The 23736-nt window shown below is 35.2% G+C and overlaps 2 protein-coding genes and 1 pseudogene across 6 annotated transcripts in view; all 3 read left to right on the top strand.

Moving 5' to 3' along the window:
* LOC118039631 (histone chaperone ASF1B) overlaps positions 1-23736 on the top strand; it is a 101033-nt gene that overhangs the window by 70371 nt on the left and 6926 nt on the right. The window lies entirely within an intron of this gene.
* On the top strand, positions 1836-3473 carry LOC118061277 (LEAF RUST 10 DISEASE-RESISTANCE LOCUS RECEPTOR-LIKE PROTEIN KINASE-like 1.3). The gene is made up of 3 exons (XM_035074707.2): positions 1836-2876; positions 3099-3131; positions 3219-3473. Exons 1-3 carry the CDS (start codon positions 2081-2083, stop codon positions 3386-3388), a joined length of 999 nt encoding a protein of 332 aa, XP_034930598.1. The 5' UTR covers positions 1836-2080; the 3' UTR covers positions 3389-3473.
* LOC118061273 (putative glutamine amidotransferase GAT1_2.1) lies at positions 8081-9802 on the top strand (annotated as a pseudogene).

Genomic DNA, 23736 nt, shown 5'->3' with positions numbered 1-23736 from the left:
AAAAAAAAAACCTCAAAAAAAACCTCAAAAAAATCTTTAATCTTTGAGATCAGTCTCAGTTAGGTCCCAATCTTTTTTTATATATATATCTCAATTAAATCATCAATACATAAATAAAATCTCAATGATCCATCATTTGCTTTTTTTATTTACTTAAAGAGTATGATTTAATCCTAGTACAAGATCAACTAAAAGATTAAGATTAGTTTTCAAATTGTAAAAAGTTGAGTTTTATTAAGGTAATTGATCTGTTAAACCCGAGCCTGGGCCAGGTTAGGTCTTAGGTCGGGTCCTATACCATTTTATAGGAGTTAAAACATAAAAAAAAAAAAAAAAAAACCTCAAAAAAATCTTTAATCTTTGAGATCAGTCTCAGTTAGGTCCCAATCTTTTTTTTATATATATATCTCAATTAAATCATCAATACATAAATAAAATCTCAATGATCCATCATTTGCTTTTAGTATGTGGAATTGTTAAATAATCATATAACTTTTCTCTTTTCACAATGAAATCTCTAAAATTCTTGTTTAAATCATTACTTGTGTGATGGATGAAACTATATAAAAAATATATAAAATTTATGTTTTTTTTATATAATTTATTCATTCATATGATGTGAGAGATTTTAGTGAATTCATGAGGTTTGAATGAGATAAAGAAAAATCATATGATTTTCAAGTAGTTATCTAATTAATAATATATTAACAAGTTGAGGGTCTTGGATGAAAATCTGGTTAAAAATCTAATTTCCCATTAGTATAGATAACTATTAAAGAATCACAACGAGTAAAGATTAAAATGAATTACCTTTGAAAGTTCCTTCTTCGTTTCTTTTTTCTTTATTATTTTTTAACATCATATATCTTTCAGAGTTCCAAGTCAAGTCAAGTGAGGCTTCGTCTCAAATTCAATTACTGAAACCCTATGGCACGCAATCGGTTTCAATCTTCTATTAAATTAAATGTAATTTAATTTCTATACATTTATTTCTTAGTTTACTATCCCAGTCCATACTCAAAGTGCGTTTTTTATTTCTCATAGCACTCCAATTTGATGTCCCTTCCCTGCAAGTTGTAGCTTGTGGGATATGACGGTCCAATTTTTTTAATATACAACATTTTACTGACATGACCATACCTTTGAAACAAATAATTCAATTTTACCGATTTTTTTACTCCAAAAGGTTTTCTCAAACTAATCTACAATTTTCTCTGTAGTTGTTAATTATAAATACAAGTTTGACAGTTGGAGGAGGGCTTGTACTAGTTATTAACTAGTTTGTTGGCACCTATATAAAAACATTTAAAGTAATTTTTTTTAAACATTATTAAACTTGGTTTAATAAGTTAATTTTAAAAGCTATTTACCTAACTTGTTTTCTAACTCGGATTTAAAATTAATCTATATAAATATACAACATTTTACTGACATGACCACACCTTTGAAACAGATAATTCAATTTTACAGATTTGTAGTTTTACTCCATAAGGTTTTCTCAAACTAATCTACAATTTTCTCAGTAGTTGTTAATTATAAATGGAAGTTTGATAGTTGGAGGAGGGCTTGAAATAGTTATTAACTAGTTTCTGGTATCAAATAAAAAAAATTTAACATAATTTTTTCAATTTATTATTAAATTTGATTTAATAAGTTAATTTTCAAATCTCTTTACTTAAATATTTTTAACTCGAGTTTGAAATTAATTTATATAAAAATTATTTTGAGCCACATATATAATTTTCCGAACTATGCGAGGATTTTTTTGCATGTCCTTTAATATATTTGACGATTCTGTTCTCTTCTTTGAGTCCCCAAGACAGTGATGCATAGCATACAAAGACTTCATTTTGCAAATAGAGGCCTCGTAGAAAGAAATTAATGTGGTAGCCCTCTCCCAAGAAAAAAATAAATTAAAAACTTTGAGTCCACCAAGCATTTAAATCCAAGTATTGCGTTCACATCTATCCCTTTCTGATGTATTTATTTACCTGAAATTGATAATTAGCACGTCAAGACTCATCTCTTTATCCTCGAAACAACCAAGCCCATTTTGCTAACACACAATTCCATTCCTCCTATGCTACTTCCTCTTGCCAGAATGAATTCCTCGGCCTTTTCTTTTCTTTCAGATTTGGTTCTTGTATTGTTGCTCTTCATTCAAGTCCCTTCATCCCTAGGCAACGATGACCTGTTCACTGCCTGTAGTAAAAAGTTTGTATGTGGGGGTGTTTTCGCGGGTTTTCCGTTCTGGGGAAATGACAGACCACCTGCCTGTGGCGTTCCTGAATTGGAGCTCAGGTGTGAGGATAATATCGCCAAGATGAATATCAGTCAGGTTGCATATCGTGTTTTGGAAATCAATTGGGAAATGGGAACTCTCAGGATTGCAAGAGAGGACTCCTTGGTTGGATTAATGTGCTCACCTCAGTTTATGAACAGCACGTTCAATCCTAAGGTTTTCGAGTATGTTGAGGGCTACAAAAATCTGACATTCATTTATGGTTGCAAGGATGCTCCTCCAACCATACCTGGTAGAATACCTTTCATTTGCAAAAGAAATGAGGTTAATGATCAAGGTGGTTATATCCAAGAAGGAGATACTGGTCCTGGTGAATGCAATCGTAGTGTCTTAGTGCCAGTTTCTAAAACAGATTTGCCACGGCCACCAATCGGGATTTTCCCAGGTTGGGAAGAACTCCTGAGAAAAGGATTCGAGGTAAGATTGAAGGTCGAATGGGAGGCGTGTTGGGAATGCTTCACCACTTCAGGAGCTTGTGGTATTGACTGTGCAACTAATCAAACAACTTGTTACTGTCCAAATCAATCAAGTGGATCAACAACATGTGCTATTCTTCCAGCTCCAGCAGCTCCAGGTATGTACCTCAACTTCTCCTCGAATCAGTTGACTCAGGACAATCTAAGCTTTTTTTAAAAAAAAAAAAACCTTAAAAGAAAATTGTTTTGGGTTTTTTTTTTTCTTAAAAAAAAACTTCATTTTAAAGTGCAATTGATCATGCTTACTAAGTGCCTACTGCCTACTGAAAACTTGCTTCAATGTGGTCATTGATGTTTCTTGCATCATGATTTTTTTGCAGGGAAGAAGTCTCGAAACAGTGCACTCGAAATTGGTACAATTCTGCTACACACACTTTATTAAATCAACACCAAAAATACATACCGAGCATTTTGGTTTATTTATTTATTTTCATTTCCAGGGCTTAGCTCAGCAGGTGCTGTTGGTGGTGCCTTTGTGGGATTCTGGATCATGGCCTTTATACAACGGAGGAGAAGAAAAGCTGCCGTAGAGAAAACCGAAGAACTTCCTGTAGCAACTCCTCCAAGCAAAAGCCTTGCTACCTCAACTAATCGCTCTTCCAATTTTTAGAAATGGAATTTTGATGTGAATACTATCTAAATATTTGTGAGAATTACAGTTTTAGTTACGTGTTTTGAAATACTCTTTTGTAATATCTCTAAACCTCTGCCATTTCCGAGCATTGTCGCGACGCGCCCGGCAACATATAGGTGTGCGAATTCATGAAGTTTTTCTTCTTACTTTTTTTAAAGGTATATTTTGAATTTTTGTTTTTCAAATTAAGATGGTTTTAATCTTATATTTTTAATTAAGATAATTTTTCCATATAAATTCCACGTCACCATCTGTTTTTTTTTTTTTTCCTTTTCATAATATCGTAACAAACCGGTAATCCCGCCGCACCTAAAAAAATATTAATTATTTATTTTCCTATAACTCTTTAAGTAATTAGAATTCAAGATTGCAAGTGTTTTTCTGGGATGAATAAAGATCGCATCATATTAACCCCAATTGAATCATAAAGTATTAAGACAATTGAATCTAAAGTAACAACTAGGGAGGGAGTCCGCAACCCTCTCCATGGATTTGGGCATATCAAAGTTTGAATGTATGAATAGATATCAATTTTAATTCATATATATATATATATATATATATATATATATAATTACAAATTGAAAAAAGTGACGCCATACATATGTCGCTTGTAATTAAAAGTTTTCTTTATAGAGAAAAAAAGAGAGAAAAAAAACAGAATGGGGAAAAAGATTAATTCCAACCTAAGTCGGGTTTTTCTTCTATTATTTTCTATAACTGGAAGTCAGATGAATAGCTATTTTAATTTATAAAATACCAAAGGATAAAAAATATTCATGGAAAACTATAATTTATGTAGCAAAAGGAGCCTTAACGTGGAAATAATTAAGTTTAGAACTATCTTAATTCCTAAAATAAAATATCTTAAAGCGTCTTTTTTTTTTTCTTTTAAATTTGACACGTGCAATTTTCCTTTTGTATGCCAGCACCAACTTTAGCCATTGTAATGACTTTTTCAAAATCAATTTATATTGTCGAATTTGGTTCGTCTACATAGCTATACCCCCCCCCCCTCCTTATCAATTAAAAAAAATGAGTTCGCACTTGTGGTCTTGGCCCAGCGGTTGAAGGGACTTGTTCCCTTCCTCTGCATCATGGGTTCAAACCTCACCGTGCACGCCTGTCATCCCCGCGGTGCCTTACATGCTCACTGGATTTGCAGGATATTCAGTGAGCCGTGGGATTAGTTGTGGTGCGCGCAAGCTGGCCCGGACACTCACGTAAATAATAAAAAAAATGAGTTCACTGTTCATGTTCTTAAAGAGAATGTGTTTGCTGGAACAAGGCTTTATTTTTTTTTCAATAAATATTAGATTTACTAATTTACTTTGATTTATTTTCATAAATAATCCTGGTTTCATTACCTGATTCATAGTTTTGGCGGGTTAACTCAAGATTTTTTTTAGATTTTTTTGTTTTAATTTTATCATTTAAACATTTAGTTGCACTAAGAATTGAGGTTCATAACTTATTTTAATTTATATTTTATGAGATTATCTCAGTATCATGATATAAGTTGCGAGTTTCGTCGGTTAACTCATATTAACTCGAGTTATTTTTTGGTATTTTTTTATTTTTATCCTTTTAACATTGAGTTGATTAATTAGAAATTGAGTTTCATAATTTATTTTAATTTTTTGAGGTATTCTCGCTCGTGACTCGGGTCGTAGGTTTGGCATGCAAATTAGCTTAGGTTGACTCGAGTTATTTTATATTTATTTTTTTAATTGATTTTTTTTTCAATTTCATCCATCAATATAAGGTTGATTAAGAATCGGGCTACATTATTTATTTTTATTTGCTTTCGATTAGGTTATCCTAATCTTATGACTTGAGTTGCGAGTTTAACAAGATAACCCGAGTAGACTAAAGTTATTTTTTAATTATTATTTTTAAATCTTATTCTTCCATATTAGGTTGATTAGGAATTGAACTTGTTTCAATTTGTTTTCTATTGGGTTATTATAGTTTCATGACCAGAGTTGTGATTTAACAGATTAACCCGAATTGATTAAGATCAATCCAATATGTGTCATCTCTATATTTTTTTTAAAAATAGGCTTTGTCTTGAAATTTAGGAAAAAAAATTAGTCAAACTATTTTTTTTTTATCGGTAGTCTTGGTTGCTTTTAGACACTCCAGGTGAATGCGACTACATTAAATCAATCCTCGCATAATTTAAGTTTTTTAATTAGAAAACACATAAATAATGTCTTGATATGTTTTTATTAAAAAAAAACTCTTTTTAATTCAACCCTAGCACAATGATATGGCTCTCTCTAAATGCTAAGAATAAATATTTGTATTGCCTAAGTATAATTTCTTGAGATAAATTATAATGTGAAGGGACTTACTCAATTTTTCAATTTGACCTTTTGGATCGAATAAGAACACCCAAAACACTTGGATTTTAAAGAAGAAGTGTGATTACAAATTAGTTTTTTTGTGGAAGTTACTGTGAAATTACCGAGTGGTGACGAATTATATAAAATGTATTGAAATGACTAATTGTCAAGTTGTTTGGTATTAAATTAATATATATTTTTTTATAATTTAATATACTAATATAAAAATAAAATAATTCAGATGCATTTGAAATAAAAAAAATACTCTTAAAATCATTTTTCCTCGTAATTCTAAACAAAACCTAAAAATGAAGGTTTTGCTGGTCGGTTGTTTAGCTTTAAAAAACATAAAATCAGAGCATTGAAATCAGGATTGGTTTTGGATTCGTTTAATAGCCTCAATAACACTGTGGCCAAAAGTGCTTCTCCAAATGGCAAGAAGGCGTTCTGTCTACACATTCCACACCATCTTAAGTGCTTCTACCTGGTCTCAGCTCATCTTCTCCCTCAGCTCTGACCCGTCTTAGACGTGCCTCCCCAAGATACGAGCTCTCCACGTCTCCTCTCTAATCAATGATCCTTATAAATGGCAGCTTCACATATGATATTATACGTTAGTTTTCAAAAATATAAAAAATGTTAAGGCTATAAATAAATTTTTAACCATTTTATTAAATCTATACAATGGATCAATATTAAAATCTTATAATATATTTGTCTGACTTGAATTTTCAACTAAATCACATAAATTGATTAATTTCATGGGTTCAAATACAATAATGATGATTAATAAAAAGACAACTTATCTTTTTTAATAAAAACTTCAAGATGATAACCTCCTTTAAAAAAAAAATTATTCAAACAATAATAAATTGGATCGATCTTAGTCCCCCAGTGACCCATATCATAGACTTCATTGAGTTCAATAACTTTTTTTTTTTTATAAATTATTTCTTTTAATTATATCATAATAATATATGGTTACAAAATTAAGCACTAACCTAAAAATAAAAACTTATTTGAGACACTAATAACCCTATAAAACAAACAAAAATAAATCATGCAATTTATTTTCCAACTAATCTAATATTAAAAGATAATGGTTGAATTCGTCAAATCTATAAACCTAAAATACACCTTAATAACCTTGTTAAATCAATATTCCTTAACCTTCAAAAATGCAAAAAACAACTTTAAAATCCAAAATCAACTTGGAACCTAGTTTCTTTCCGAGCTCAGATTTATTTTTGTAAAAACAAAAACCCACATAATTCAAACTCCATCCATTATATAGAATCATTTGGAATATAAATCTATTATTTTGGTAATCAAAATCGTAGAAACAACATCTCTCTCGCTCTAAGTCAGATTCGGGCAATTTCCTTTATCTTTTCTCACCCAATAAAAAACTAAAAAATAATGAAAATAAAGTTGAGTATCGGAATTATTTTTTCTAGAAATAGAGAAACCGGTCACGTAATCACTAAAAAAACAAATGACTCAAATGTACTTTTCAAATAAAATTAAAAAGCACTATTTATTTCACCTGTGCTTTTCACTTCAGTCATCTAGTTTTCAATTTAATTCTCTTTTTAAAAAACATGCAATTGGGTACTAATGTGGGCTTAAAAAGGTTCAATCGTGAAAAAAAAAAAAGTTTGATGAATATCAAATTGGAAATTTTAAAAAAAAGTCATTACTCAGATCATAGTGATATGTGAATTGATAAATAATGATTTTTAAACAGTGAAAACCTTTCTTATAATTTGACAATAAAGTATACATACTCAAGCAAAAGACTACATGTATAAATATGAGTGATAGGAACAGCTACACACTAAATACACATGAAAATTATGGTACAGAAATGTTTGTTGTTATATAATTATTTTTATCTTATTTTTTTTAATTTCTTCCTTATATCACTGTCTGTATTTTGATAATTAGAGCTGGTGGCGATGAGTTTCTTCAGACAGACCATGAAACGAAATCTTGTATAGGAAGAAGAACATGTTACAAGTTTTTATCATGTTAAAAAGCTAATATTTTCATTCGAGACCATGCGAACCACGATTTGGTGGCTTTTCAAAATACAATCCCACCAAGAAATTGAAAAAATTATATTAAATTATCTTAACGTAAAAAAAATAAAAAAGTTACCTGCTTACTTAACACCTTGTTGGAAATGGGGATGCTGCGCGGCGCCATGTCCACGTGGACCTGTCTGGCTCCCCTATACCTAGGAAGTCCAATTAAATTAACAACTAAATCCTAAGGTTTTGTATATAAATAGATAGCAAAATTCAACAAAATTTGTCTCCTGATCTCTCCGTTATACTCCCTCGTGTTCTCATCGTCTCTAGACGCAGCCTCCGCAAAAACAAATTTGTAGATTTTGTTGGTACGTTTTCGTTGTTTGATCATTCTTGATCTGTTCATATGATGACTAGCAATGCTAATATTTTGTTTTCCAGGTGAATATCATCTTGATCTTGTAGTTGGCTACGGTGCAGTACCGGTTATCGTGCCCCGTGTTAGTGGGTTGCACATGTTGTTAGATAGTTTTGAGCCTATCCATGGTGTTCTTCTTTGTGAAGGAGAAGATGTTGATCCATCCTTATATGAAGCTGAGACATCTAATCTTTCACTAGAAGAATTAGAAGAAATCAGGAGGATTCATGCAAGTGATACAGCTATTGATAGAGAGAAGGATTCGATTGAGTTGAGGCTTGCAAAACTTTGCCTTGAAAGAAACATACCTTATCTGGCGATTTGCAGAGGATCTCAAGTTCTGAATGTTGCTTCTGGGGGTACCCTTTATCAGGACATTGAAAAGGAGGTTTCAAAGAAGATTCACGAGTCTCAAAGAGTGAAGCACATGGATTATGATAATTATGATGGGCACAGACATGTGGTTAAGGTGGTAGAGAACACCCCTTTGCATGACTGGTTTAGGGATTCTCTGGAAGAAGATAAAATGGAGATTTGGTTAATAGTTATCACCACCAGGGGGTGAATAGGTTAGCACAAAGATTTGTGCCCATGGCGTTCGCACCAGATGGATTGATTGAGGGGTTTTATGATCCTGATGCTTGTAATCCTGAAGAGGGTAAGTTCATAATGGGACTTCAATTCCATCCAGAGAGAATGAGGCAGGATGACACCGACAAGTTTGATTATCCAGGATGCCCAAGAGCCTATCAGGTTTTAAACCCACCCTTTACATACGATCTTTTATGGGAAAATTTGATGAAATAATGTATAATTGATATGTACATGGTATTGTGCAGGAATTTGTCAAGGCTGTGATTGCTTATCAGAAGAAGCTCAACAGTAGTACTGCATCTGTGCCAAGGCCTCTCAAGCTAGATCAAGCAATGGAGAAGAAAAGGAAGAATATAGTTAGAAGTTTCTTTCTTGCAAGAAACATATACACTACTGGGCAAAGAATGAATCCATCAAAGGAATCAGAACTACGAGCTGGAGCAGAATTCCTAGAGGTATAAACTCTAGATAGAATAATAAAGAGTCCATATTCACTATTCACAAAATACTTGAACATTGTCTCAGGTTCATAGATTTTGTTTTCAGGCCTTTGATCTTGTGTCGTTAATGATCATTTTATCCAATGCAGTCCAACACAGCTCTGAGCTTACAACAAGAGAGCAGATTGAAGCAGATGGGTGCAACAGTGAGGAATGCAGGTTCCTACATTGAAAGACTGAGGATGAATGGGGAGAGGGAAGATTTGGCAAAAAATGTGATGGGAAAAATGTCTGTAGAGCAGTTGTCTGACTTGTTGTCTTTCTACCATATGATGGGACAGATTTGCTCAGAAGTTTTAGATAGAAAGCTGAATGGCATTGTCCATGGCATCGGTTCTTGATAGATGGGTTGTCTTGCTTTCTCGTTGATGTATCATGTTAACAGAACAATAATTTGAAGTCACGGGAAACTTGGGTAAGCAATTCCCAGTTTTTCACGTATTTGACTTTTGTTGTTTCTTTCACATGTGATTAAAAAGCGTAACATCTGTAATTAATTCACTGGTTTATAAATCATAGCCACTGCTTTCCTGTGAAAATAGAACTGGAAGAGGAAGGGATTAATTAAAAGAAATCTGCTCTGCTCACAGATCTTGACTGTGTTCATACACGCAAATCTGCTCTGGAAGACGAAGACTCTCCAACGCAGATTTCTCCAACAACATGCCCTTTATCTTCTTATACTAAAACAATTCAATTCACTTCACTTCACTAGTGAGTCGTTTAGTGTTTTTCTGACTTTTCAGCTTCAGAAAAGGCAGCCCTATTCATCAATAAATGCAGTTTTAAAACCCGGACCGGCCCGGTGGGTTGACCCGGACCCGGCCGACCCGGGCATGGGACTGGTCCGGGTGGAGGCCAAAACCCGCTTGGAAATTGGCCCAAAGAAACCCGATCAACCCGATAACTGGTCCACCCGGTCAAATCCGGGTGAGACCCAGTCAATTTTTTTATATATATTTGCAGTTATTAAACAACGTCATTTTGGCCTTTTAAAAGGCCACAACGCTAAAGAGTGAAGAAAAACAAAGCAATATTAGAGACAATTACAATTTACAAACCTAATTAACTCAACTTTTTAAAACCTAGCCGAGAAGTAGAGAAACAAAAGACGTCTGGACTATTGATCATTGTTGTTTCTCTGCGATCAATAGTCAAGAGACTTAAGATGTCCGATAATTTTGAAAAAAAATAAGAAGGGAAGTTAATTTGCGTTCATCAAATAGATCACCCCTCAAGAAACTCTTCTATGAGGATCGTGAAACCTTTTCGTGTTCTTCATCATCGAAAGCTGATGATATTGACAGCCTAGAACCTGGAACTTATTGTGTGTGGACACCAAAGAAGGAGAAGGTGTCTCCAGGAGCTGCAAGAAGAGCAGCTCTACAGGGTCTAATTCAAAGAGATGGTAGTTCAAAGATTTTATTCACCGAAGTAATAGTGATGGTAAGGATACTTTTGTGTGCTTCATGTCTAATAACAAGAAGAGTGGCCTCCATCATCAGAGATTATGCAGCGATGACCAAGATGTGAACCATAATAAACAAGGCACAGAGAAAAGAAAAGAAGCGAAAGGAGCTAGAGGAGGTTTGTTTCAATTTCAAGAACATTATTACGTGAGGAGTAAAGAAGGTGATAAACGCCGCTCCTATTTGCCTTACAGGCCGGATTTGGTGGGGTTTCTATCTAATGTTAATGGGGAGGGAAGGAATCTTCATCCATTTTGAGAGGTAGCAGATGACTAATATATTTTTATTTTATTTTTTGTATTTTTTTCCTCTTAACAACAAATTTTGTGTGTAGATAAAATAATTAAGCTGTCGTGATGAATGATGTTGTATGTTTACAATAGTTTTTTAAAGTTAAAGTATTTTTTTTAATATATATATATATATATATATATATATATATATATAAAATAAAAAAGGGGGTCATTCTTCCTTCTTCCTAGCTTCTTGATGATAAGTTAATATATTGTCAGATCTTGTAGCAATTGGGATAATGGTGCGTAGATATTCTATAATAATCGCTTATTGATTGGTTGAGAAAATTGTGTCATACAGGGCAGGAAAGGTAGCCAGTGGATATTGCAAATTTGGAACCGCCGATTATTCTTGTCATTAGGAATCAAGAACACAAAAGCGTTTTTTTTTTTATTATTAACTCGGGTTAATTTATTTAACCCATAACCCGATTATTTGACCTGGTTGATGATTGGGTTGGATTTTAAAATTATGAATAAATGCATGTCATCTTCGATGATAATCATGCAGAAGCAAAAAAGAAAGAAAAAAAATGAAGGTAGCAGACATGCATTAATTACTTAACTAAATAAATATTATTATTAAAATGAAAACAAAATTTCAAAATAAATTAGCAATTTTTGTGTGGTGTGGTGAATATAATAGTGGTTGTCTTTCAAAGTTTTTTATATAAAAATATATTAAAATAATATTTTTTATTTTTTCAATTTATTTTTTAATATTATACATTAAAAATAATCTAAAAATACTAAAAATAAATTTAAAATAAAAATAAATAAATTTTAATAAAAAAATAAGTTAAACCTCAATTCTAAGTTTAATAAATGCACAGGAAGCCTCAAGACTGGAAGTAATGAGCAGCCCAGCACTACAAGAAAGGCCCGGAAATAGTTCGAGCACAAACCATCCATCAAAATAAAATACAAGGATTGAACTAGAGCCCAGCAAGCAATAACAAGTAGTAAATCCCGGAAAATAGTTATGATCCAATATCATCATTTCCCAAAATTGTTGGATTGGATTGTATAAAAGCCCAAAATCCACATCCGATTATCTACTTGACTGAGATTTCGTGTTAGAAAGCACCAAGTTACTTGAACCACGGGCAGTCTTCTTCTTCCTGTGTAATTTATAGCCAAAGATATCAGCTTTGACCTGGCTAAAACAGAGACAAAAAAGAATCCATGACCTAGACAACGACAGCTAAATTACTATATTTAATGACTTTAACAGGTAATGCAATTGTGAAGTATACTAGTCAACAAGTCGTTTTGCATGCCGTGTGCGTCATCACGTTGATGGACTTTCCCGGCAGATGGCTGAAGAAACGCGTATTTCTCATCTCCATCGTGGATAGATAAACCAACGGCAAGTCTCAGACTCAGCTTTAAGCTGATATTTGATTTGAAGTTCAGATCTTGACGCTGGGCTCCCACCATGGAAATATTGCACCGCTCCTTTCCCTACGAAATCCTTGTGAAGTGTTTGACGGGGAGTAGACAATCTGTAAGCATCTTGAAATCGTAAGAACGCGGGTTCAAACTTAATCCAAGTAAGATTTATAATTATAATTCAACCAACTAAGACATTCATTCGGTTAAGCCATGTCTAGGTTGATTTTTTTATAAAAAAAATCAATTAAAAAAAATTAAAAAACTACTCGAGTTAACTTGGGTTAACCCGTTAAATTCATGATTCAAGTTATGAAACGAGAATAATTTCATAAAAAAAACAAGCCGAAATAAATCATAAAGCTTAATTATCAAATAGTTTATGTTGAAGGATGAATATAAAAAAAAAAAATCAATTAAAAAAAAATACTTGAGTCAATGTTAACTCATCAAACCTACAGTTATATCATGAGAATATGATAACTTAGAAAAATAAATTTAAAAAAATTATAAAACTCAATTCTCAATGAACCTAATATTAAAGAACAAAATTAAAATTGAAAAAAAAAAATCAAGTTAATCCATCAAACCTGCAACCTGGTCAAAGGTATGAGAATAACCTCATAAAAAACCAATATCATGAAATCTAACTTTTTAAATCAATCAATCAAATATTAAGAGATACAAATTAATTAGAAAAAAAATAATAAATACTATTCAAATAAATAATATTTATTAAAAAAATATATATAATAAAATTCCTTCTTCTATTAGTGAAGTCAAGTAAGAGGCCTCGTCTCTATCACTGAAACCCAATGTCACGCCCAATCGGTTTCAACTTTCAACCTTCCATTTAATTTAATTTAATTTCTCCACATTTACTTCTTAGTTTACCAACCCAGTCCATACTCAAAGTGCGTTTTTTATTTGTCATAGCACTCCAATTTGATTGTCCCATTCCTGGAAGTTGTGTAGCATGTGGGATATCACAGTCCAATTTTTTCTAATATACAACATTTTACCGATTTTTTTTTACTCCAAAAGGTTTTCTCAAACTAATCTACAATTTTCTCAGTAATTTTTAATTATAAATACAAGTTTGACAGTTGGAGAAGGGCTTGTAATAGTTATTAACTAGTTTTTTTTGGATCAAATAAAAAAAATTGACTTAATTTTTTGAATCCATCATTAAATTTGATTTAATAAGACCCGATTTCATGTTATTATCATCAACCACATATATAATTTTCCAAAGTATGCGAGGATTTTTTTGCGTGTCCTTTAATATATTTGACCGATTCTGTTCTCTTCTTTTAGTCCCCAAGACAGTGATGCATCATAGCATACAAAGACTTCATTTTGCAAATAGAGGCCTCGTAGAAAGAAATTAATGTGGTAGCCCTTTCCCCAGAAAAAAATAAATCAAAAACTTTGAGTCCACCAAGCATTTAAATCCAAGTATTGCGTTCACATCTATCCCTTTCTGATGTATTTATTTACCTGAAATTGATAATTAGCACGTCAAGACTCATCTCTTTATGCTCGAAACTATCCCTGAAACAACCACGCCCATTTTGCTACAACACAAGTCCATTTCTCCTATGCTACTTCCTCTTGCCAGAATGAATTCCTCGGCCTTTTCTTTTCTTTCAGATTTTGTTCTTGTATTGTTGCTCTTCATTCAAGTCCCTTCATCCTTAGGCAACGATGACCTGTTCACTGCCTGTAGTAAAAAGTTTGAATGTGGGCGTGTTGTCGCGGGTTTTCCGTTCTGGGGAGCTGACAGATCAAGTGCCTGTGGCGTTCCTGAATTGGAGCTCAGGTGCGAGAATAATATTACAGCCAAGATGAATATCAGTCAGGTTGCATATCGTGTTTTGGAAATCAATTGGGAAGAGGGATTTCTCATCAGGATTGCAAGAGAGGACTCCTTTGTTGGATTGTGTCCACCTCAGTTTATGAACAGCACGTTCAATCCTAAGGTTTTCGAGTCTGATATTGAGGGTTACAAAAATCTTACAATCTTTTATGGTTGCAAGGATGCTGCAACCATACCTGGTACAATACCTTTCACTTGCAAAATAAATGAGGTTAATGATCAACGTGGTAATTATATCCAAGTAGGAGATACTGGTCCTCGGGAATGCAATCGTAGTGTCTTAGTGCCAGTTTCTACAACAGATTGGCCACGCGAATCTGGATATTCTGCAACCTGGAAGAACTCCTGAAAAAGAATTCGACGGTAAGATTGAAGGTCGATTGGAAGGCGTATTGGGATTGCATCGGGTCTTTAGGAGTTTGTGGTATTGACAAAGTAAATCAAACAACTTGTTACTGTCCAAATCAATCAAGTGGATCAAGAACATGTCCTCCTCCTCCTGCTCCTGCTCCTGCTCTTCCAGCTCCAGGTATGTACCTCAACTTCTCCTCGAATCAGTTTATGATGAACTCCAGTCACTTTTTGATGCTTCACACACCTTAATTAGTTCCATTCCTGTGTTGTTATTTTAATTTTATTTTAATTAGACTTGGACTGAAGTAAACATCATAGCTAAGAATTTAACTTGTCTGCTTTAAGAATTGCCAAAATTATTTATTCAGTCCTCGTTTTATTAGAAAAAAAATTAGTTAGTCCATCTGATTAAAAAACAAAAACAATATATATTTTCATTTCTATGATATTTTAATCTCTTCGCTATGTGTTGTGTTAATTAAGTACTTGTATGAGTTGTCACCAATTTAACCTTCTCTTTTTTAAATACCCTCTTTTGAATTAAAATAAATTCATAAGTCTCAATTTGATTTAAGGTTGATCTTCTCAATATCTAGATTGTGGATCAAATGAGTTGATTCAAGCCCATTCAATTTTTTTTTTTTTTTTTAAAAAAACCTTGAAAGATAGTTGTTTTAGTTTTTTTTTTTTAAATTAAAAAATAACACGTTTAAAAAAGACTGGATTCTTCTATAGCTTGGTTTAGGTTAAGCCTAATTATTATAACAAATGAATTCCTTGACGGCTGGACCGGCAAAGTATCTAGTCAACATTAAAATTACAAAATTAACAGGGAAACATTTTGGTAATTAAAATATAACGGGGGGGGAAAATAAGGTAGGAAAACACCAGGAAATTCACAAGGTGATGCAGAAATGGAGTCCACATCAGAGACTTGGTCTTTTCTGCAGATGTCATTTTCTTCTTTTGTTCATTTTCCTGGAACTTAAAATCTTATATCAGCTGAAACTTCAAATTCCCACCTCCTGTTTTCGTATGATTTGACTTTAGGTGGCATCTATGAAATTAATTTTAAATAATTCACACGTTTAATCTAGGAATTTAAACATAGGGCCCCGTAACATCACAAAAATTATTTTTCCTTGATTCGTCATCAGACCATATAAACTTAATCAGCCAAAAGGATATCAAAATAAGGTTACAGTAGTTACAAACTCGTATTTACAATAAATTATATTTAAATTTTATATTTTTATAATGTGAAATGGTGATGTGTATATGTGACTTTTTTTTATTTATAGATTTTCATTTAATAAATTCACACGTGGAGCAACAATTAGGATCTTAAAAACTAAATAATATAAACATATATCATGAAATTTGGATTATTGAAATATTTAAACGTGGCGGTCATTTACAATTCATGAAACTAAACACAATAAAAAAACTTTTTTTTTAAAAAAATTCAAACAACTAAGCATTATTTAAAATAATAATTATCGCAACAATATATATACTAGACATACACACATATAAAGGCTTAATTGTAGCTACCATGAAAACAGGAATAGACATCTCTGCTTCCTTTTTAGCGCGTGACCCAGCGACGATTAAAAGTAAGAAATGATTTGGATGTTGAATAAGGGTCTACCAAAAGTTGCTATAAGCGAAATCGCTATGTGTCAAGTGGCCACATCACCATCCAAAATTTAAGCCAAACTCAAAAGTCAGCTCTTAAAATGTCTTGACGAACCCTGTTTCGGTATTTTGTTAGTTCCGTAAACACGATTTTCTAGCCAGCTCATAAACTCATTCATCATTCTTTTGAAGGCTATGTTTGTTTGTGTCAAAAAATAATTTAAAAAAATAATTTTTTAAATTTTTTTCATATATTATTATATTTTATAAAAGTTAATCAACGATACTTTTAGTTAAAAAAAAAAAATTTAGTTTGGTTTTTCAAAAAAAGTATATTTCTAGAAAATTTGGACGGAAAAAACTATATGAAAATTTTGAAAAAATTTAAAAATATCATATTATTTGAGGAATATATCAAATTTGATCCTTAAACTTTTGATTGCTATATATATATTTTTAATATTTATTTTTTAATTTCATCTTTTAAAATTTAATTTTTATATTAACTTTGGTCCTTATTTTATAATCAGTTAATTTGCTTTTTCCTAAATCATTTTTTATTGAAAATATTTTATCTATCAAATTTGGTTCTTATTTTTTTGATTGTTACTTTATTTTATTTGAATAATTTTACAAAATGTTAATTATTATTATTTTAATTTCTTCATCTTTTTTAAAGATTTGATTTCTATTATTTTGATTATTATTTATTTTATTGAGATAATTTATGAAAAAAATATTTCAATTTCATTCTTATTCAACTTTTTAATTTGTAAAATTTGTTCTTCGTTATTTTTAATAAACTTGCAGAAGAGAAAAATAAAACATTAATAAATTATTTCCAGCTTATTTTCCAGTTGACATAACCAAACATTGGAAAAGTGTTTTCTAACTTATTTTTTTCATACACTACCAAACATTCGAAAAATAATTCACTTTCCCTAAATTTAGTTTCCCGACAAATTTACTGTTTCCAAAAAACAATTACTTTCCAAGCAAATAAACAGACCTAATATTATATATTTCTAAAAAATTATTTCAATCGCAAAAAAATTTTAGATTATAAATTATATTGTTGTCTAACAAAAAAACCTAGAACATGTTATTTATTCGATCAAAAGTTCAATATCATTAATTACTTGTTAGGAAAAAGAAAAATTTAAGATGTTTTGGAAATATAAATAAAAAATATTATATTTAAAATGTTTTTAACTTAAAAATATTTTTAAAAAATTCTTTAAAAATAAATTTAAAGAATCAATTTTTTTATAGTGGTCTTTAATCCCAAATTGACCTTTTAGTCACCCAAAAATTAGGTTGACAAGAAATATATATTTTTACCTACTGAATCAAAGTATCTTTTTAATATTCGGATACCAATAGTTTACGTCCATTGGCCTAGTACAATAAGTATAAAGCCATACACTTTTAAGACTGGAAACTCGAAATTTTAACAAGAAACACAGAATAACTAGAAAATTTGACTAATCAGGATTCAAAATACGCATTATCTGTTGACAAAATGACCTGCCTACTTGTGTTGGGCCGCCTGAATTTACGATTCTATATTGATGTTCCCACTCTCACCATTCTAATAGAAGCTTCTCTTTGACAAAATCCCTTTGGTCAAATACAAGGAATGTACTACCAATTACCTACTGTATTGATCCCGAGCTAAATAACTCACCCACCTCGTTGTGTTTTTTCCCTCTTTAACTGAATTACTTGAACAAACGTTTTCCTGTCAATCCCTCTGCAAAAAACACGACTGCTACTCCTTCAGGCCATGTCTTTGTTGGGCGGAATCCACCGAGGTGACGGTGATGAACTGATAATTGCTCAACGGAGGAATAAGCACACTTGAGACACAATATTTTACGTGGTTCGGCAAAACCGCCTACATCCACGGGAGATAGTCCATTTTATTAGAGTAGAGAAAGAATACAATAAATACATGGAGGAGGATCATCCACTCAACTCACATCTTTGCTGCCCTTTTTTGCAGCTGCTGGGCAGCAACCCTTTCTCTTCTCTTTTCTCTTCCACTCTCTACAATTCTCACGTTCTCACCCTCTCACAATTTGGCTCTCTTTGCATGCCTCTTTTTAATAGGCAAATGAATACAAATGGCCATCATGGAGGGCCAACATGCCATCATTAGTGGCACTAATGGAGCACCACTTGGCTTGGTGGAGGTGGGGTGGGAACCTGAGCAGGTGGCTTGCTTGGGTGGGTATTGCAATAAATGGCAATATACCTAACAATCACCCCCTTTGCCATTTATCTGGGCAATTGTCCTTCTTGCTTCTTCAAGCACAAGTTTGCATCTTGCAGCTCTTCCAAGCTTACCATTCCCGAAGGGAGAGCGTCCTGTGGCCAAGTTACAGGTTACTCGCCAAACCTTTCAATCACCAGAGTCACCAAAGCAACACCCTTGCTTACACCAAAGGATCACTTCAACCAGATGGTCTCACAACATCACATCTGAAGAGTGTGTAACGCTTGTCTCTGGGGAACACAACATTCCCCTTCGAGAGCGTATCAATTCATTGCTCGGTCCGGAATGATTCACCAAGCCCTCACACCAAGGCTTACAACACCCCCTCAAACGGATATTTCCAAGTGCGACAGTCATTATTTGAGTATCTCAATTATGATCACAAGCCCCACCACTCTTCCAAGAGTCTACTCATCCAGGAGTTGCGCCTGCCCTCTGGTTCCACCATAGGAACCACGTCTTAACTTCTCCTGAGTCTCCGCTCTTATCGTAAGAGTCCAGGTGCCTACTAGCTCATCTTCCACCTGTAACCCATCGGGGGCAGCCCATTAAAAGTTGATCCATGTACTTCTTCCATACTCGAGTATTACAATTGCATCACCGAGCCACCACCTTGACAAGACGTCAACTCTTTCCCGAAACCTGCGCATGCCCTCGGTCTCCTCATAGCAGCGCGTCTTAACTGCTCCACAAGTTATCCACTTATCGTCCAAGGCAAATGTCTCTAGCTCATTGATTCTTTAGAATGGGGGCCGAATAGTCCATGAAATCCAATCCTGGCATCTGTCTTCATACTCATCATAGCCACCTTCATTGGCTATCCATCTGTCCACTTATATCTAGCCATCACATCGGCTCTGGGGCGTTCTGACCTGGGTGCTCCTATCATGGCCCTCCACACGCTTCTCCAAGGTGTCTCGCGTCGTCATGCGGCGGTCTGAAATCTGGGCTCATATCATGCCTCAACTTTCATCCAAGTGTCTCCCGCTCGTCGTTGAAGCGGTCTCATCCTCCTTCATCGGGAGACTCAGTGGCTTCAAAGATTCTCTACCCACCATGTGGACTGGGAGAAAGATTACTGCAAATACATAGAAGAGAGAAAAGTTGGCGGTATACTCCTCGCAATCCCCCTACCTCGATTCTATTTTGGCAGCTCTAACGCCTTCTGCTTGACAAACTCCACCTACACCAACCCTGTTGGTGTCTTTTCGCCTTTATCATAGGCATTTGGCACCCCTCAGATTAGGTGCCGTGCTGCAACAGCTCTCTTCATCCTTGCATGCATTTGGAAAGGTCTCGCCTGTTTCTTCATCAGAGCATAAAGAACTTCCTGTGTGTACAAACTAACAGTCTCTGCTCTGACTTCACTATGGGAACACTATCTTCTCCTTGCAACGTTGGTCTCATTTCAGTAAACCTCGTTGGAGTTCCTTCGGCGACTCTATGCACAATCTCGTGTGCCCTGTGGCAATTTCTATGTCTCAGATTTCTCCATTATTCGTTGCTTATGTTTGACGACAGCTCATCCTGTCACAAGCACACCTGCCAGCAAAAATAGGGGTTCCAATCTTCATTCCGATTTGCTAGTAATTTCTCTTGCAAATTATCGGGCTTCAACAAATAGTCTCACCTCGAGAAATCACCGTCACCGAAATCTAACTTCTTTGGAGAAATCACCCACTCCATCAGAGTCCTTGATCAACGAACGCACAGTCTTTGTGCCCGTCAGTCTGACTAGTCTCAACAGTTCATAGACAAACTGTCGCAATACGAAAGATAGTACCCGTAGGATAATCCTTGCCACTCAAGCACGATTCCCAGGAAACGATGGAGGGGTCACAACTGGTCCCGCTTCAACGCCAATCTCCTAGATAGAACTTCTTAAGGCCAATATCTATCGCATCGGACTGTCTCTCCATATAGTACAACCATTTGCTAGCTTTGTTGGGTCTTTCTTTCAAGTGATCTGGAATAGTACTGGTGTATACCTGATTTCTCAACATCTGGCGCGAGACTACCAGTGGCTTAGATTCGTCAAGATTGTCTTTGTAGTTTTCACGTCTCCAACCTCTATTGTCCACATAAACCGGGTGTCCTGAGTGCCAAATTTTGCCTCCATCAAGGGCATTAAATTGCCACGTAACAGTACAGCCACATGTTGATTGGTAAACATGTTCACCTTCTTCTTCTCATCTATCAGTTGACCACACCATTATGACCTTTCAGAGCTGCCTCCTGAATCGGGCAATCTTATCTTCTGAATCTCACCAAGCTTTCATTTCTCGGTCGGTCGAAATCTCAACGATCGATACCGTACCAGTTGGCATGCAGGAATGATCAAACGTAGCTGGGAAACAGTCTTGAATCGTCGCAAATCCGTACATCAGACGGCTAAGGGATGATCAAAAACAATTCTGGCCATCAACGGCTCAGATTCACATCAGATCCGGTGCACGCAGAGCCTGCTGCACAGAATGCCTTTGCTCTCGGCTCGGCGGCTCGGCTCGGAGCCTCCTTTAGCTCGGCTCGGCGCCACTGGCTTGGCTCCGCATCGCTGACGGTGGCAGTGGGCCCCACATTAAGCTGATGTACCGCGATTTAAGATCATGCTGAGTCATCATGGTCACATGCTTACTGTTCTATGATGACGTCACATAATACGTCATGATCGACGTCATCGCTTATCTGGGTCAGCGCACGTGGGTCGGGTCCGCTGGTATTCGGGCGTGAGCCCATCCGGGCGAAGAGACGCGTGTACGCGTAGCGCGCGTCTGCGACGGTGGCCTATCTCTTCGTCGGCGCCGTGACGGCGCGTGGGGCCCAGTTCCGGCGGTTCGATTGCACGCCGGTTTTCACCAGTGGCTTTGTCTCGTCCTCCTCTACACAGGGTAATGCGTCAAACACAAGTTGGCAATCTTTCATTTTGAGCAAAAATCAAAACGCACCACTTAAACCATATGCTCCTGATACCAAATTGTTGGGCGGATAATCCGGTGACCGGTGATGAACTGATAATTCGTCAACGGAGGAATAAGGCACAACCATACATCAAATATTTACGTGGTCGGCAAAACCGCCGTACATCCACGGGAGAGAGTCCATTTTATTAGAGGTAGAGAAAGAAATACAATAAATACATGGGAAAGGAGGATCATCCACTCAACTCACACTCCTGCTGGCCCTTGATGCAGCTGCAGGGCGCTGCCCCATGGCAGCAGCCCTTTCGTCACTCTCTTTCTTGCTTCCACTCTCTACAACTTCTCACGGTTCTCACCTCCTCACAGATTTGCTCTCTTGCATGCGCGTCATTTTTCATAGTCGCTAATTGAAGGCCATCATGGAGGGCCTAACATGCCATCATAGTTGGCACTAATGAAGCTACCACTTGCTGGTGGGTGGCCACTTGCTTGGTGGTGGGTATTGCCAATAAATGCATATCCTAAGCAGTCTTGGTTTCTCCTACTCCTAACCATAGCCCTTGGTCTGTGGTTCAGCACTTGTTTACTGATGATGGAGGAGCGATATCGTGAGACTGCATGAAGTCATTTGATTGTGGAAATATCTAAGGGTGTTGGTTATCCTTTCTTGGCGATCGCGATAGGCCGCTGAATCACTGTGGGCCTATCCCGGTTGAGCTCGTTTGCAGCAACCAGGCATCCGGAGATCACAACATGCGATCGACTTACAATACTCCTTGCATCAATAGCAGTCGCGACTCCTCAAAATGTTCTAGATCATATTACACTTCAGATCATGCTGAGGTAACACCGTTCTATGTGTTGCCCTAGTCCAAGCCCACCAAGTGTTATCATCTCAGTGTTACTGCAACATTATAACAACACTTTATGATGGGAATACGTTATAACACAACCTCATCTCTCCTGCAGTGGGACTGCCTCCAAGCTTAACGCAGCTACCTGACAACACGCAACAATCCGTGTTGAAGTTCCTGACGCGCTTCTACTCAGCTAATGTGCCAATTCTAGTCACGTCCAACGTTCGCACAGTTGCTGACTATTAATCAAGGTTTGTGAGTTGGAGTGGTCAGTGTGGGTACAACCAGCACCACTACAGCATATCACTTGTTACGTGCGGATCAACCTCAAGAATTTTTAATGCTCAGCATCACGCACAGGCACCTAGTCAAATCAACAAGTATGTTCACCTCATTTGTCTTTCTTCGACGCTCATGATTGATAGATCGAGAAGCTGATAAAAGATATGCCCTCCAGGCTAAAGGTGATAGTAGCGGAGGATCCCTGGTAAATAGAAACAGGTGTGAATCGTTGCGAGAGACAGGGAGGAACCTAGCTGGCTAGTAGGAATGTTCAAAGCTCCATGATCCTGAAGAGAACACCTTCCTTGACTAATTCGTTAATTCCATATAGTCAAGGGAAACGAAGGACTTCAGATTAACTGACAGACTTTATCAACATGAAAATAAAGTACCCTTAATTTGTCACAAGGAGCAGATCCTCAAAGTATTCCCAACCTAAGTTGAGTTTTAGTCAGTAGCAGGAGCCGAGAGAGCTGTCTAATGAAATTCTCTCCAAGTTAATCTAAGGATTGCTTAAATACTCTTCCGATGCGCCACAAGTTGCCAGGTTCCTCGTTAGTGGAAGAAATTGTCGGCAGGTTCTATGTTTCTGTTCTGCTTCAACGCAGTCCAGGTTCTTGTTTGAGTGAAATGAAACTAGCCATCCTACTCTTGCTAAGTAATGCAAGGTAACAATAGATTTAATGTTTCCAGAGTGATTTGTAACTCTCTGCTGCGATATTGAGTCAGGTCAGGTTACCTGTCATATTTCATCTTTGTTGATTGTATGAGGTATAATAGTTTCCAAGCAAATGCTTCAATAATATAATAATCGATGTTTGAGAAATTAATTCAGAGGCTTACAAGTCCCATTGGTTTTAAGTGTAAAGAAGAATAATAAATTTGTCTACACATTCGAGGTATTATTTGTTAAAGAGGTTCATGTTCGAAATTAGGCCTCTTTCTTCAGTCTCGTGTGACTATGACTCTAAGAATACTTGGAGCTCTATACGTGGTGATCAGTTTGAATAACAATATGCCCCATCCATTCTTGTTCATGAGATGTAATTAACTCTAAGTTTACATCGCTGA

Source organism: Populus alba, chromosome 17 (assembly GCF_005239225.2).
Source record: "Populus alba chromosome 17, ASM523922v2, whole genome shotgun sequence".
NCBI classification, from domain to species: domain Eukaryota; kingdom Viridiplantae; phylum Streptophyta; class Magnoliopsida; order Malpighiales; family Salicaceae; genus Populus; species Populus alba.
The sequence above is the reverse complement of the archived record's forward strand: the minus strand, read 5'-3'. Positions and strand labels throughout refer to the sequence as shown.